At 41.0% G+C, this 16,438-nt stretch overlaps 1 protein-coding gene across 3 annotated transcripts; it reads left to right on the forward strand.

Annotated features, from left to right (window-relative positions):
• Positions 1 to 105: 105 nt before the first annotated feature.
• ints10 (integrator complex subunit 10) lies at positions 106 to 15,113 on the forward strand. Of its 3 annotated transcripts, none has more exons than XM_062045988.1 (18): positions 106 to 749; positions 2,044 to 2,111; positions 2,934 to 3,037; positions 3,114 to 3,253; positions 4,833 to 4,914; positions 5,012 to 5,152; positions 5,242 to 5,416; positions 7,608 to 7,777; positions 7,851 to 7,990; positions 8,262 to 8,415; positions 8,538 to 8,620; positions 8,876 to 9,031; positions 10,818 to 10,926; positions 11,897 to 11,976; positions 13,445 to 13,607; positions 13,705 to 13,798; positions 14,029 to 14,097; positions 14,463 to 15,112. In XM_062045988.1, exons 1-18 carry the CDS (start codon positions 621 to 623, stop codon positions 14,617 to 14,619), a joined length of 2,214 nt encoding a protein of 737 aa, XP_061901972.1. In that variant the 5' UTR covers positions 106 to 620; the 3' UTR covers positions 14,620 to 15,112. The 3 variants fall into 3 exon arrangements, with proteins under 3 accessions (XP_061901972.1, XP_061901973.1, XP_061901974.1); XM_062045990.1 differs by lacking the exon at positions 106 to 749 and adding an exon at positions 1,115 to 1,208 and having other exon boundaries at positions 14,463 to 15,113; XM_062045989.1 differs by lacking the exon at positions 14,029 to 14,097 and having other exon boundaries at positions 108 to 749; positions 14,463 to 15,110.
• The last annotated feature ends 1,325 nt before the right edge of the window (positions 15,114 to 16,438 follow it).

The following is a 16,438-nucleotide window of genomic DNA, read 5'->3' on the forward strand; positions in this document are numbered from 1 at the left end:
AGCAACAGGTCACCCTTTACCCATTGCGCATGCTTGATGTGAACGCATGCGCACTAATGCAAACGTATAAAAACACACAATTCGGTGTTTACCATCAATCTATTTTGTGACTCTTCGAGTTGCAGCACATACATTTTTTAAAAGGTGTATGTTGTGAACCAAATCTGACCGTTTGGGCATTGTTTTGTTGTTATTTTGTCAGTCATTTTCTTTATCGTTACTATTGGTCGTAAAGTAGAGCAAATTTGCGACAGTTCATGACGTCATCATCAAGGTCCTGTCTCAATGGACGCAAACGCGATATCAGGATATCTTTTATTTTTATAATAATTTCTTCCACTGTTTTTGTAATGCTTTTTTCGTAACTAATGTATCGTCGACACATTAGTTTGATAAAATGCTTGTTTTAAAACTGGAACACTAATGAAACATCCGAAGCTAACCCCAACTAGCTCGGCCATGCTAGCGTTATTAATCCATCTGTTTTGCTCATAACATCATTTTGATGATTTGCTGATGTCATTTGCATCCGTCGCAAATTGGACGTTTTTTATTGTTCTGCGTGCCGTTTGGAATATTTCGTTTGTCGCCCTCGACATAGATAACTCGATTGATTACAAATGTCCGCACAAAAGGACTGCGAGTTTTTGGTGAAAAGAGCTCGGGAGCTGGTTCCTGATGACCCTTGTGCCGCTAAAGCCTGGCTCATTACCGCCAGAACCCTTTACCCTGCTGACTTCAACATCCAGGTAATGTCTTGCACACATTGTTTACCTATATCTCACTTTTTTTGAAAGGGGCGCCGGTGTTGTACCGAAATCTGTTACCCATCGGAATTTGTAACTCCAGGGGGCGATGTTCCCATGGCGTTTGTTTGATGCTTAAACGGCAAGCCCAAAGAGGAGGAGAAGAAGAACGCCTGCGTAAATGGCGTAAACTATCCTTAATGCTGAAACGTCAGTTCAGCATTAATAAATTACACATATTCTGGAAATCAATGACTTACTTTCATTATAGTATGAGTCCATTGTATCAGCTGTTATGTGTAATTTATTAATGCTGAAATTCTGACAACTGACGTTTCAGCATTAAGGATAGTTTACGCCATTTACGCAAGCGTTCTTCTTCTCCTCCTCTTTGGGCTTGCCGTTTAACCATCAAACAAACGCCATGGGAACATCGCCCCCTGGAGTTACAAATTCCGATAGGTAACAGATTTCGGTACAACACCTGTTGTTGGCAGACCCGTCAGCGATCCTGTTCTGTCTCCCTGTAATGTTTGATCATGTTCTGTCTCGCTGTAATGTTTGATTCTGTTCTGTCTCCCTGTAATGTTTGATCCTGTTCTGTCTCGCTGTAATGTTTGATCCTGTTCTGTCTCCCTGTAATGTTTGATCCTGTTCTGTCGCCCTGTAATGTTTGATCCTGTTCTGTCTCCCTGTAATGTTTGATCCTGTTCTGTCTCGCTGTAATGTTTGATCCTGTTCTGTATCCCTGTAATGTTTGATCCTGTTCTGTATTGCTGTAATGTTTGATCCTGTTCTGTCTCCCTGTAATGTTTGATCCTGTTCTGTCTCCCTGTAATGTTTGATCCTGTTCTGTCTCGCTGTAATGTTTGATCCTGTTCTGTCTCCCTGTAATGTTTGATCCTGTTCTGTCTCCCTGTAATGTTTGATCCTGTTCTGTCTCGCTGTAATGTTTGTCTGATCTTGAATGGGATTGTGCTGAAAATTTAAATTTCCCCTCGGGGATTAATAAAGTATTTCTGATTTTGATCAGCTACTACTGATACACATAACACATATAAAATGTCTTTTTTACAAACTGTGGTGGCTCTACCATGAATTGATTAACGTGGACCCCGACTTAAACAAGTTGAAAAACCTATTAGAGTGTTACCATTTAGTGGTCAATAGTACGTAATATGTACTTCACTGTGCAATCTACTAATAAAAGTTTCAATCAATCAATCAATCTGTGGTGCAAAACTTTTAAGTGACGTGTTTAATATATACCAATTCTTGGGTTTTTTTCTCTTTACAGTATGAAATGTACATCATTGAACGCAATGCAGAAAAGACATCTTGTGCAGGGAGACTGCTTTACGACATGTAAGTTTTAGTGCACCTAGTTATTAGTCATTCTTGTGCAGGTAACGCAACCACATGTTGATTTCTCAGATGATAAACTTGTATGATGACTGAAATATGCTGATAGCAACCTAACCTAACCCCCTCCACATTCCACCCCCCGGATTGTAAATAATTTAATGTATATACTCTAATGTTTAACTTGTATTACGACTGTATTATGCTGCTAATAGTATATATTTGTACCATGAATTGATTAACGTGGACCCCCAACTTAAACAAGTTGAAAAACTTATTCGGGTGTTACCATTTAGTTACACTTTAAGACCAATGTCTTGGAAAAATATATCACTCTTGAGTCAACACAGTAGTTAATACTATGATCAATGTTAATTACAAACTAAATGTGGGATATAAATAATAATGGAAGTACGATTGTTTGTATATCGTATATAATTGGTACAAAGGTTCAACTAACACGTGTACAAGGATATTTCACATGTCTTTACTGTGTATATAATTGAACAGTGTTTATGTTGTGCAAAGGAAATTTCATTTTTCTAGGAAGCTCATCTTGTATTTGACATTGTTTATAGGGTTAGGCGCAATAAGTGTTCAACTTCAGCCTAAACCCTTTCGGTCTGCAACATTTTCAATTTATGAATGTACAACTGTTTGTTTATGTAAAACTGTTTGTTTATTTTGTTGACCACTGACCGAAGAAATAATAAACTCAACTAAACTAAACCAGTGGTCAATTGTACGGAATATGTACTGTACTGTGCAATCTACTAATAAAAGTTCCAATCAATCAATCAATCAATATACTGTCCGTCCTTTTAGGTTCTTAAATTTTCCAGATCAGCCCATTGTGTGGCGTGAGATCAGTGTCATCACAGCTGCACTGCGGAGTGACTCCCAAGACAAACATTCACAGTTTCTTCGAGGTAAGAGAACCATTTGATATAATACTCCCCCTTTGGGTTCAAAGAGCATTTCAGAAGACGGGTTTGTTTCTACCAGGGCTTTTTGAAACACTGCCTGGTCGTATACAATGTGAGATGTTGCTGAAAGCCACCGAGCAGTGCTTCAACACTTTGGAGAAGGCGGAGATGCTGTTGCTTTTATTAAAGCGCTTTCCAGAGTCTGTTGTCCAACATGGGGTAAGTCACGATAACAGTAACAGGATGTACACACTACAGTGTTTCCCACACATTCATTTATTTGTGGCGGCCCGCCACGAAAGAATTACGTCCGCCACAAATAAAAAAATAAAAAATTATATATATATATATATATATTTTTTGTCCTGTGCAGCTTCTCAGGCAAATCATATAGTTGATGTAGATGCCAATATAGGCTGTTCACATTTAATTTACAAAAGAGAAGTGTAGGATACTTCTCTTGTTGCCTTATTTGTATTTGACCACTACTGTTTTCTGTTTATTTGTTACTGACTGTGGCAGGACACCTCTGCCTCTGTTTCACTTTATGTTGCTGGTAAATAATATGCTTGTAGTAGTAGGCTAAAGTGAAATTATTTAGTATGCACTAATTAAAGGGGCAGAGCTTTAAGAGACATTTGAGCTTTTATATTTTTATAAGATATATTTTTTGTAAGAACCACAATTAATAAATATATTTCAGTGAATAACTTATTGTTCAAATCTGTATATAAATATGTACATAAAGTGTTGTAATTATATTGTAAAATGGATGGATGGATGGACGTTTAAAACAAAACTGTTATTATTAATTAGTAAGTATACAGTTTTTGAGCCTTTTTAGAGAAAATCATATCATTGTAGTAAATTATGCAAATTGATCAATGATGTCATGGTGACTACGCCCATAGCCACGCCCCCACCGCCACAGGTATCTTGGCAGTTTATGGGAAACACTGCACTAGGGCAGTGCGATATGGCTGAAAACTGTATCATGATATAGATTTTATACTGGTTGATTTCAATAATAATTGATATGTTTTATGACATATGAAAATAACAGACCAAGAGAAAAATATATGAAATGAGGCCTTTAATCCCAGGAACACCATGCCCACCATCAAGCATGGTGGTGGTAGTATTATGCTCTAGGCCTGTTTTGCTGCCAATGGAACTGGTGCTTTAAATGGGACAAAGAAAAAGGAGGATTGCCTCCCAATTTTTAAGGACAAGCTAAAATCATCAGCCCGGAGGTTGGGTCTTGGGCGCAGTTGGGTGTTCCAACAGGACAATGACCCCAAACACACGACAAAAGTGGTAAAGGAATGGCTAAATCAGGCTAGAATGAAGGTTTTAGAATGGCCTTCCCCAAGTCCTGACTTAAACGTGTGGACAATGCTGAAGAAACAAGTCCATGTCAGAAAACCAACACATTTAGCTGAATTGCACCAATTTTGTCAAGAGGAGTGGTCAAAAATTCAACCAGAGGCTTGCCAGAAGCTTGTGGATGGCTACCAAAAGCGCCTTATTGCAATGAAACTTGCCAAGGGACAAGTAAGCAAATATTAACATTGCTGTATGTATACTTTTGACCCAGCAGATTTGCTCACATTTTCAGTAGACTCATAATAAATTCATAAAAGAACCAAATTTCATGAATTTTGTTTGTGACCAACAAGTATGTGCTCCAATCACTCTATCACAAGAAAATAAGAGTTGTAGAAATGACTGGAAACTCAAGACAGCCATGACATGATGTTCTTTACAAGAGTATGTGCACTTTTGATCGTGACTGTAGGTGAGTCTAGGCGAGACACTGTTGGAGGCAGAAGCATCTGAGAAAGTGGAGTCGCCTGTCAACTGCTTCAGAAAACTTTTCGGTGAGTGAAACACGTGCGCGGACGATGGTTGACTTCCAATTTGTTCGACCTCATTGGTGCCCCGATGTTTCACGTAGTTTCTCTCTTCGTGTTACAGTGTGTGACGTCCTCCCTCTGCTGATAAACAACATGGATATGCGCCTGCCCGCCAGCCTGATGCAGAAATACATTCTCAAAGCTGCTGAATTCTACATCGGCTATGTCGCCCGAGGACCTTCACCGGATGGACCGATGAATGGTAACGCAGAGCTCCCTCGTTATGTTTACATTTATTCTGCTCGAATTAATCCTGGATGTCATGTTATTTTTCTTCCCACTTTCTCTCAGTCTCTCAAGAAGGTGGTCCACTTAAGTCTCCCTCTGTCTCGCGGGGCTCTCAACGCTATGTGATTGACGGCTTGTCGGAGAAGTCATCGGTGGTAGCTGAACCTTGGGAGAGGCTGTTGGACCTTCTTGCTGTTGTCGGAGCTCGATGTGAATGGCAGGGAGACAAAGGACAGAGGTAGGCAAGCAACTGATGTTTACGTTTCTTTAAAACAAACAACACACAATATGCATTACCTTAAAGCTGGGGTACCTAAGTTATATTCTTTAACTAAAAAAAACTAAAAAAATCATATTAGCATTATTAAGTATATCGTAACAAAAAGCATTCCTGAAAAAAAATGTATGTCTGCACGCTGTCTGTGCCTTATAATTACCGTATTTTCCTGGACCATAAAGCGCACCGGATTATAAGGCGCACTGCCGATGAATGGTCTATTTTCAACCTTTTTAATATATAAGGCACATCAGATTATAAGGCGCATTAAAGGAGTCATATTATATCTAAATGTAAAACACTTCCTTGTGGTGTACATAACATGTAATGGTGGTTCTTTGGTCAAAATGTTGCATAGATGATGTTTTACACATCATCTTCAAGCCGCTTTCTGACAGTCACTTCAGGATGCGCCGTTTTGTGGGCGGTCTTATTTACGTGGCTCACCTTGGACAGCGTCTTCTCCCCGTCATCTTTGTTGTAGCGGTGTAGCGTGCAAGGACGGGAGTGGAAGAAGTGTCAAAAGATGGAGCTAACTGTTTTAATGACATTCACACTTTACTTCAATCAATACCGGAGCAGCATCTCCTCATCTGGAAACAACAACACCGGAAATGTGTCACATGAAAAACCGTCCGACCGGAACTGTCTAATAACTAAAGTTCCTTGGGTAAATTATGTAAACTCACTACACCGGCATGTTTTAGCGCTTTGATGGCGAGTTTACTGACAGATATAAGTAAGAACTTTACACTACTTTATATTAGAAATGGCAACAGCGGAGGATGAATGTCCCATAACAAGAAGATAGAGGAGGAAAAAAAAGATTATTGTGTCGCCACGGACTACAAAGGCGGACATGTGCAAATTCTCAGGACTTATGCCTAATGCTTAAAATGGGCAGAATATGAAAATATTAAATGTTATTATGAATTACGAACGTTTCATCCATCTATCGTGTGCCTGCAGCGCAGTCATTTTGGGTTCATTCGGCTGTCCCTAGCTACTTCGCCATTTGATATATTATTAGATTTTTTCCTTTTTACAGCATGTTTCTAGTTTTGCGGGCTCAATATGAGTCCAAAAAAACCAATGGGCAAGCGATGTGTGTTTTGAAACATTAAGGAAGTATCCACAGTGTTGTAGACATTGCCTCCCCCTCCCACTTTCTTCAGCTGAACAGCAAAAAGATGAACCGAAAAGGCAAAGGCTGTGAAATTTAAGGAGTTTTGTGATTTGTAACTGTGTGTGCACCACATGGCTAGTGACAGTGTCAGCAGGTCACCTGCATTGGAGGGACAGTTCAGCTACAGTAGTTTTGTCTTGACTTTGTTATTAAATAATTCATCCATCACCCCCTTGTTATGTTTGTTTGATATAGAGTACTGTATAGCGATTCATATTGTCTTCAAAGTCTACAAACTTTTACTAAAATATGGACTTTTGTCAAGGCTGGAACTCATTATTCATGTCTACATTGTTTCTGTCAGGTTCAAACACTGATGACATCTATTAAACAGACGAGAAGCAAGGAATCATGCAGAGACAGAGTTCAATTTGGCTCAATGAGGAGACACATGTTTTAGGCTGTACTCTAGTCACAGATCCAAACTACGCTCTAAAAGTCCAGCCCGCGTGCTTCCTCTATTTATTTGGGAGGTCCCTGGTTACATCACTGAAGCTGTCGCTGAGGGAAGGGGGTAATCTCGACAACTCCAGTTAGACACAATATATGATTATACAAGAAATGCAAATGTGTTGACACTGGTGATATCGCCTTGTCTCTGGTCTGTCTGCGTCACGGCGGTGTTCAGCCTTGGCAGTCAGCAGGCCGTTCCTGGACACATACTCTGATACGAGACTGGCTTGCAATCTTTTGGATTGCCAGCTTTGCACAGACAAAGAAAAATACCACTTCAGCACAATTAATAATAACTATAGCAACGGCCCTTAAGCATAAGAGTTGTGTGTTAATATATACATAATTATTCTAACAGTTTCTTGTGGAGAAATGTTCTTTAATATACAACATTTTTTATTCAAGTTTGCAAATCGAGGTTCCACTGTTAGAATTTGCGGCTGAAATGAATGATCTTGTGTGAGTGAGTGCTAATGTGAGGTTTATGAAAGTGTATCTGCATTTATTTTGCAGGAGCTACACAGACTTGCTTCAGAGAGTAAAGGAGCTGTGTCGCTACTTACCTGGCCTCGAGGGTGACACCAGAGCCCGCTGCTGCAGTCAGGTGGTCATCTGCGCCGCCCTCGTCCTCTTCCGCAACGCCTTCCTCTATGTCTCGGCCGTACAGCCAGCGCTGTTCCAGGGTCAGCCTCTATCTTTGCTTCCACGTCTTGTGTTCCGAACTGTGTTCAAACTGAATGAATCTTTTTTTGGCAGGTGTGAATACTCTAAACACGGGGCCGTGGATTTTAGTGGAGGATTTGAGCTCGGTGTACCATGATGTGGATTTGGAGAGAGGAACGGTCAAACACGCGCATAAGAAACGCAAAATGGCAGATGGCAGAGAGAAGACAATGGTGAGGATAAGGCAAGGGTGTCCAAATATTGTATTGACGAGCAGCACTTTTTAAAAATACAATTGGAAAAAAAGGGACTCCTGAGTATAAGCAAACTATGGAAAAAAACTGCGACTTGTAGTCCGAAAAATACGGTAAATTTGGTCCCCATGAACCATATTAACTCTTTTTCCCCAGGGTCCCCAGTAAGAATGATCAGCACATTACTTCATCAATCCAGAGATTTAAAGACGTGTATGAGCTAACTGGGTGTTGTGTGTGTGTTTTCTAGAGCTCCGATGATGAGGAAGGCCTAGGGAAGATGCGTGGTCGACACATCCTGGTCAACAAAACCGAGATGCCCAGCTGGTCAGAGACTCTGGAGAGCTTTTACACAGCGAGAGAAAGCTGGGACCTCCTTCATTCCCACGACAGCCTTGAAACTGGTACACACCTCCTCTCTTCCTCTCATGTGTACCCTGACACTATTCGGTACCTCTTTAAAATGGCAGTTTTAAATGATTGCCTGATTAATTGGACTGAATTTGCAAATGTGTGCTTTCTCAAGAGTTCAAAAAGATCTGTGCCACGTGGAAGACAGACAGCTGGCTTTGGTTACGAATTTTCCTCACGGACATAATCATATACCAGGCAAGAGAAAACACTCCCATAAACTAACAAATTAGGTGAAGGGTAACCATACCAATTGGAAAGAACACCAAAGTCATTTAGATGCAATGCAATTGTAGCAATTTTAGCTTTTAAACACATAAGATGCCAATTCACAGCTGTCATATGTTTCTCTATGACATATAAACAACCATTTTACTTACTTATAAAGCAAAAAAAAATTGAAATTGGACATGACGTGATTTATAACAAGAGCGTTGGCCCTGTGTCCTCAAGGGACAGTACCGTAAGGCCCTGTCGAGCCTGCAGCAGATGGCCGCTGTGCAGCAACTTCACCCAGGCCAGCAGAGCCCCTCAGGCCAGACCAGTCTGGAGCACCACAGGGCCCTCATACAGCAAGCTTCCTGCCACTACGCACTGGGAGAATACAGGGTATGCACATGTACGGCTTGCATATAAAGTGTGAGAGGGAGCAATGAGATTTTACATGTGGTGTGGGCTGAGTTAGAAACAAAAAAAATACTTGGCAATTTAACTACTGAGGCCCAAGCAACTGCAAACTTTAGGCCTTTATAGTTGTAATGCAATCATACACTCCATGTTACAAACCCCGTTTCCATATGAGTTGGGAAATAGTGTTAGATGTAAATATAAACGGAATACAATGATTTGCAAATCCTTTTCAAGCCATATTCAGTTGAATATGCTACAAAGACAACATATTTGATGTTCAAACTCATAAACTTTATTTTTTTTGTGCAAATAATCATTAACTTAGAATTTCATGGCTGCAACACGTGCCAATGTAGTTGGGAAAGGTCATGTTCACCACTGTGTTACATGGCCTTTCCTTTTAACAACACTCAGTAAAGGTTTGGGAACTGAGGAGACACATTTTTGAAGTGGAATTCTTTCCCATTCTTGCTTGATGTACAGCTTAAGTTGTTCAACAGTCCGGGGGTCTCCCTTCTGCTATTTTAGGTGCCACACATTTTCAATGTCTGGACTACAGGCAGGCCAGTCTAGTACCCGCACTCTTTTACTATGAAGCCACGTTGATGTAACACGTGGCTTGGCATTGTCTTGCTGAAATAAGCAGGGGCGTCCATGGTAACGTTGCTTGGATGGCAACATATGTTGCTCCAAAAGCTGTATGTACCTTTCAGCATTAATGGCGCCTTCACAGATGTGTAAGTTACCCATGTCTTGGCCACTAATACACCCCCATACCATCACACATGCTGGCTTTTACACTTTGCGCCTACAACAATCCGGATGGTTCTTTTCCTCTTTGGTCCGGAGGACACGACGTCCACAGTTTCCAAAAACAATTTGAAATGTGGACTCGTCAGACCACAGAACACTTTTCCACTTTGCATCAGTCCATCTTAGATGAGCTCAGGCCCAGCGAAGCCGACGGCGTTTCTGGGTGTTGTTGATAAACGGTTTTGGCCTTGCATAGGAGAGTTTTAACTTGCACTTACAGATGTAGCGACCAACTGTAGTTACTGACAGTGGGTTTCTGAAGTGTTCCTGAGCCCATGTGGTGATATCTTTTACACACTGATGTGGCTTGTTGATGCAGTACAGCCTGAGGGATGGAAGGTCACGGGCTTAGCTGCTTACGTGCAGTGATTTCTCCACATTCTCTGAACCCTTTGATGATATTACGGAGCGTAGATGGTGAAATCCCTCAATTCCTTGCAATAGCTGCTTGAGAAAGGTTGTTCTTAAACTGTTCAACAATTTGCTCAGGCATTTGTTGACAAAGTGGTGACCCTCGCCCCATCCTTGTTTGTGAATGACTGAGCATTTCATGGAATCTACTTTTATAGCCAATCATGGCACCCACCTGTTCCCAATTAGCCTGTTCACCTGTGGGATGTTCCAAATAAGTGTTTGATGAGCATTCCTCAACTTTATCACTATTTATTGCCACCTTTCCCAACTTCTTTGTCACGTGTTGCTGCCATCAAATTCTAAAGTTAATGATTATTTGCAAAAAAAAAATGTTTTATGAGTTTGAACATGAAATATGTTGTCTTTGTAGCATATTCAACTGAATATGGCTTGAAAAGGATTTGCAAATCATTGTATTCTGTTTATATTTACATCTAACACCATTTCCCAACTCATATGGAAACAGGGTTTGTACTTGGGATCGCCATATGTTTTGTCATGGACTAATTAGTTTTTTTCCTTCTTACTTACTACTCAGATGGCCTGTGAGAAGCTTCTCGATGTCGTCAGTGGACTTGTAGCCCCAAACCATGAATCAACAAAGCCCTCTGAAGATCAGACAAGGGTCAAGACCAAATCCAAGAAAAGTATGTTCTCATTTTTCATTCTAAAATTTAATTTAACAGAAGAGAGACAAGCTCTGCCATCCGAGGGGAGCTCAAAGTAAAGCCGCTGCTCCTCCACATGGAGAGGAGCCAGATGAGGTGGTTCGGGCATCTGCTCAGGATGCCACCCGAACACCTCCATAGGGAGGTGTTTAGGGCACGTCCGACCGGTGGGAGGCCACGGGGAAGTCCCAGGACACGTTGGGAAGACTATGTCTCCCGGCTGGCCTGGGAACGCCTCGGGATCCCCCGGGAAGAGCCGGACGATGTGGCTGGGGAGAGGGAAGTCTGGGCTTGCCTGCTTAGGCTGCTGCCCCCGCGACCCAACCTCGGATAAGCGGGAGAAGATGGATGGATGGATGGACGAGAGACAAAATATTTAGTTGACTTTTTTTGACTTGTATTTATTTTTTTTTAGATTTTTAGGACAGACCAAACATTAAACATAAATAAATGAAAATGCATCTAGACATAGATACATCCATCCATCCATCCATTTTCTACCGCTTGTCCCTTATCGAGCTAAAATAAGTAAATAAAATAACATTCAGAGAGTCATAGATTCGTTAAAATCCAAATGATGTAAAACAATCCCATTTTTCCCCAGTATTATTTTCCCCTTTATGCTCTTGTAGGCAGAGTCTGAAAGCCAATATCCATTCTTCTTGCATGTTTAACATCTTGTATCAGCAGAGCTATTGATGGAATGTTTTTATTGAGCCAAAATTGGATAATAGCTTCTTTTTTTTTTTACAACCACACAAATGATCCTATATACAGGTAGATATTCACATCCTGGAAGTATACCAAGAAACAAAGTGAAGAAGGGCAATTTCAATTCAATGCCTAAAACTGAAAACATGATTTCTATTACCTTCTTACGATTTATTGTTAGTTGAGATCAATATCATAATATCATAACAAATGATCTTTTGTTACATGTCCAAACTAGGTCATGACCTGAGATTGCTTCCATGCACCAGTAAGGCTGTGTTACCTTTCTGCCTCCAGCTGATGCTGTCCTGTTTTAAGGTATTGAGATGATGTCAATCATAGAGGTGTGACAAGAGCGTTCGCCCTGTGTCCTCAATGTTGGAAATTAGTCTGATATCAGCAAAAAAAACAAGTATGGTATGATATTGACTTGCATCTAAAAACTCTGCTGGTTTACTTCTTCAAAGCCAGTGAACATCTAAAAGCACACACGGTTGGGCTTTTCTTGTATTTTAGTCAAGTCATTTGCAGAAGGTAAATGTGGTAGGCTGTAGGCTACTATGAGCTAGCAACTACACAACAGCTAAGCACACAATAGCACACAAGCTAGACATGTAATAAGTGTCCCTAATTGAACAATATTGCAGTTTAAAACACCACATTTGTCAAAATAAACAAGTAGATATTTAATGCACTTTGTGAAGTAGCATGGAGTGATAATGAGGATGATGACGAACTGTGGAGCTATTTTACTGTTTTTGAATGATGTATAATTGTTTCTCACTGCGAGCCAAATTTACGTAATCTCATTTAATCTGCAAGTATCAAATAATTATAGTTGCATATTACTTACACATATTAAGTTATTAGAAAGTACCCACTAACAAACTTATCTGGATCAGTCAATTTACTGCGTCATGCTTTTAGTTTAATGAATTATTGTGACCACTAGGTGTCGCCAAACACAAATTAACACTCCACTTCAAAAGCATAAATCTGTCACAAGGTTAGTGTTTTTATAATAATAATAATAATACATTTTATTTGGTATAGCGCTTTTCAGGGTACTAAAAGACGCTTTACAGGATACAAATTAAAATATAAAACAGTTAAGTTAAAGTACCCCTGATTGTCAAACACACACTAGGTGTGGCGAAATTATTCTCTGCATTTGACTCATCACCCTTGATCACCCCCTGGGAGGTGAGGGGAGCAGGGAGCAGCAGCGGTGGCCGCGCCCGGGAATCCTTTTTGGTGATTTAACCCCCAATTCCAACCCTTGATGCTGAGTGCCAAGCAGGGAGGTAATGGCTCCCATTTTTATAGTCTTTGGTATGACTCGGCCGGGGTTTGAACTCACAACCTACCCATCTCAGGGCGGACACTCTAATTCAAAGTAATAATACATAATGCAGGAAATATAAAAGCAGTACATAGTAATATACATAATAACACTGGACATTACAAGACACAGAACACTAATCACAGGATAGTTTATACCTATCATTGTTCTCTGAGTAATTTCATTTGATCAAACATTTTCTAACAATCCGCACTACAAAATGATAAAAGTGTGTACTACGATTCCTGATGATACTGAATTGATATCGGTGTCGGCCAACATTCAAGGCTCCATTATCGGTCTTGCGTCAGAAGTGAGAAAGTTGTATCGGGACACCCCTGGTCATTTCTATGTTTTATCAATCAGATCTAGAGAAGACAACAAATACTTTCTGCTGTTTTTGTTCACACTTCAACATAAATTCTCCTCATTTGTTTCACTCAGCTGCGCGCCTTCACAGACAACAGGGACGACTTGTCGCTGGGTCACGTGGTGGTGCTCCTGCAGTACGACTGGCCTCAGGGCGAGATGCTTTTTCTCAAGGCTGTGGACAAGATCTGCCAGCAAGGCGGTTTCCAGTATGAGAATTTCTTCAATTACGTCACCAGTATCCTGCCATGGTTCTCTCCAAATGCTCCTACCACTAGAACTTGTCTTTTCTTGTCTCCAATGCTATATATTCTTGAGCTCACTTCCATTGTCAGACATCGACATGCTGGAGGAATTTGCATACTTGCGTACGCCAGATGGAGGGAGGATCCAGCTGGAGCTGCTGCCCAACCAGGGGATACTGATTAAGTAAGCTCCTCACATCCGATCTGTCAGCATGGTGCGGTTCACTTGATGGTTGAATACTTGGCCCGCGTGGCAACTTAGCTAATAAAGTACAAAACCTAAATAGGAGCGGGCTTTAGAGAAGAGGCTTTTGTGTTCTGTCAATGTAAAAACCCCTTTAGGCCTTGTTGCAGACTTTAAAACAGTTGAATGCACCCGCACTGACCGAGTCTTTGAATGTTGCTGTTCCTCAGGAACCCTAGCCCCGCCCTGGGGGTGGAGTTAAACACCCTTCTGCTACAAGGGGTTCACACGATGGACAGGTACCCCAGGCCCCTCCTGCTACAGTGCCCATCCCTCCCGCCTCCCCCACACACAAGTCACATTTCATTGCCAATTTCAAGGCCTGTCATCCCCCCCCCAATTCTTTATTTGGGCCGATCATTTAAGAATAAGTCGTCGTCGCTGTTTGGTTTATTTGAGCCATTGCTCGTCTTTCTGTGGTCATCGCCGAGATGATATTGTTCCTTGTATAGTTAGTTTCTTTTTGCCTTTTCATAACACTTGGTCTCATTTCATTTGTGCTTTTGTTTCGTGTTTATCGTTGATTGTTTTGCCCTAAGAGGGTTGGTTCATGTGGGATTAAAACCTTTAAAATTGTATCTATTTTGTCCCGCCCCTGTGTCAGACACCACACCGTGACGAGGGGGATCACTAAAGGAGTGAAGGAGGACTTCCGCCTGGCCATGGAGAGGCAAGTGTCTCGTTGCGGAGAGAACCTGCTGAGCGTGCTGCACCGTTTTTGTATCAACGAGAAAATCATCATCGTCCAGTCTCTCCCTTGACGCCATAAAGCCTTCTCAAAACGAGGTTGGACTGACTCTTTGACCTCTCGTACTACAAGAGACACTGAAAACTTTTTTGTACAATGGTGTCATTTTCTTGTGTTTGCTAACTTACAGCATTTTAATGGTATCATCATGATGGGATATTTTGTAGATATCGATAAAAGAACCTGCATTTTGCTTACCTTTTGTGGGAATGTTTATTCGGAACAATTTGACTTGACCTTTTAAATGAGATATATGATAACTGCCGCTATTGGACACAAGGTGGCAGCATTTAGTAAACCCAACCTAACCCTCCCAATAAGTGTGATGCGGTGCAGTTCTTCACCACTGCAAACTAATATCGCCTGGAGAATGACATTCATTTCCATTTTATTGCATTAATAAATAGAATCATGAAAATATATCAAATTAAAAGGATCAGAAAGAAATATACATTTACAAAACCCAAATCCAGTGAAGTTGGCATGTTGTGTAAATGGTAAATAAAAACAGAATACAATGATTTGCAAATCCTTTTCAACTTATATTCAATTGAACACACTGCAAAGACAAGATATTTAATGTCAGAACTGAGAAACTAATGTTTTTTTTTTGTGCAAATAATCATTAAATTAGAATTTAATGGCAGCAAAAAAGTTGGCACAGGGGCATTTTTACCACTGTGTCACATGGCCTTTCCTTTTAACAACACCCAGTAAACATTTGGGAACTGAGGAGACCAATTTCTGAAGCTTCTCAGGTGGAATTATTTCCCATTCTTGCTTGATGTACAGCTTAAGTTGTTCAACAGTCCGGGGGTCTCCCTTCTGCTATTTTTGGCTTCATAATGCGCCACACATTTTCAATGGGAGACAGGTCTGGACTACAGGCAGGCCAGTCTAGTACCCGCACTCTTTTACTATGAAGCCACACTGTTGTAACACGTACAGAATGTGGCTCGGCATTGTCTTGCTGAAATAAGCAGGGGCGTCCATGGTAACGTTGCTTGGATGGCAACATATGTTGCTCCAAAAGCTGTATGTACCTTTCAACATTAATGGTGCCTTCACAGATGTGTAAGTTACCCATGTCTTGGGCACTAATACACCCCCATACCATCACACATGCTGCCTTTTACACTTTGCGCCTATAACAATCCGGATGGTTCTTTTCCTCTTTGGTCCGGAGGACACGACGTCCACAGTTTCCAAAAACAATTTGAAATGTGGACTCGTCAGACCACAGAACACTTTTCCACTTTGCATCAGTCCATCTTAGATGAGCTCGAGCCCAGCTAAGCCGGCGGCGTTTCTGGGTGTTGTTGATAAATGGCTTTCCCTTTGCATAGTAGAGTTTTAACTTGCACTTACAGATGTAGCGACCAACTGTAGTTACTGACAGTGGTTTTCTGAAGTGTTCCTGAGCCCATGTGGTGATATCCTTTACACACTGATGTCACTAATTGATGCAGTACCGCCTGAGGGATCAAAGTTCACGGGCATGGCCGCTTACGTGCAGTGATTTCTCCAGATTCTCTGAACCTTTTGATGATATTACGGAGCGTAGATGGTGAAATCCCTAAATTCCTTGCAATAGCTGCTTGAGAAATGTTGTTCTTAAACTATTCGACAATTTGCTCACAAATTTGTTGACAAAGTGGTGACCCTCGCCCCATCCTTGTTTGTGAATGACTGAGCATTTCATGGAAGCTGCTTTTATACCCAATCATGGCACCCACCTGTTCCCAATTAGCCTGTTCACCTGTGGGATGTTCCAAATAAGTGTTTGATGAGCATTCCTCAACTTTATCAGTCTTTGTTGCCACTTGTGTCAG

Source organism: Entelurus aequoreus, linkage group LG04, assembly GCF_033978785.1.
Source record: "Entelurus aequoreus isolate RoL-2023_Sb linkage group LG04, RoL_Eaeq_v1.1, whole genome shotgun sequence".
NCBI lineage: Eukaryota > Metazoa > Chordata > Actinopteri > Syngnathiformes > Syngnathidae > Entelurus > Entelurus aequoreus.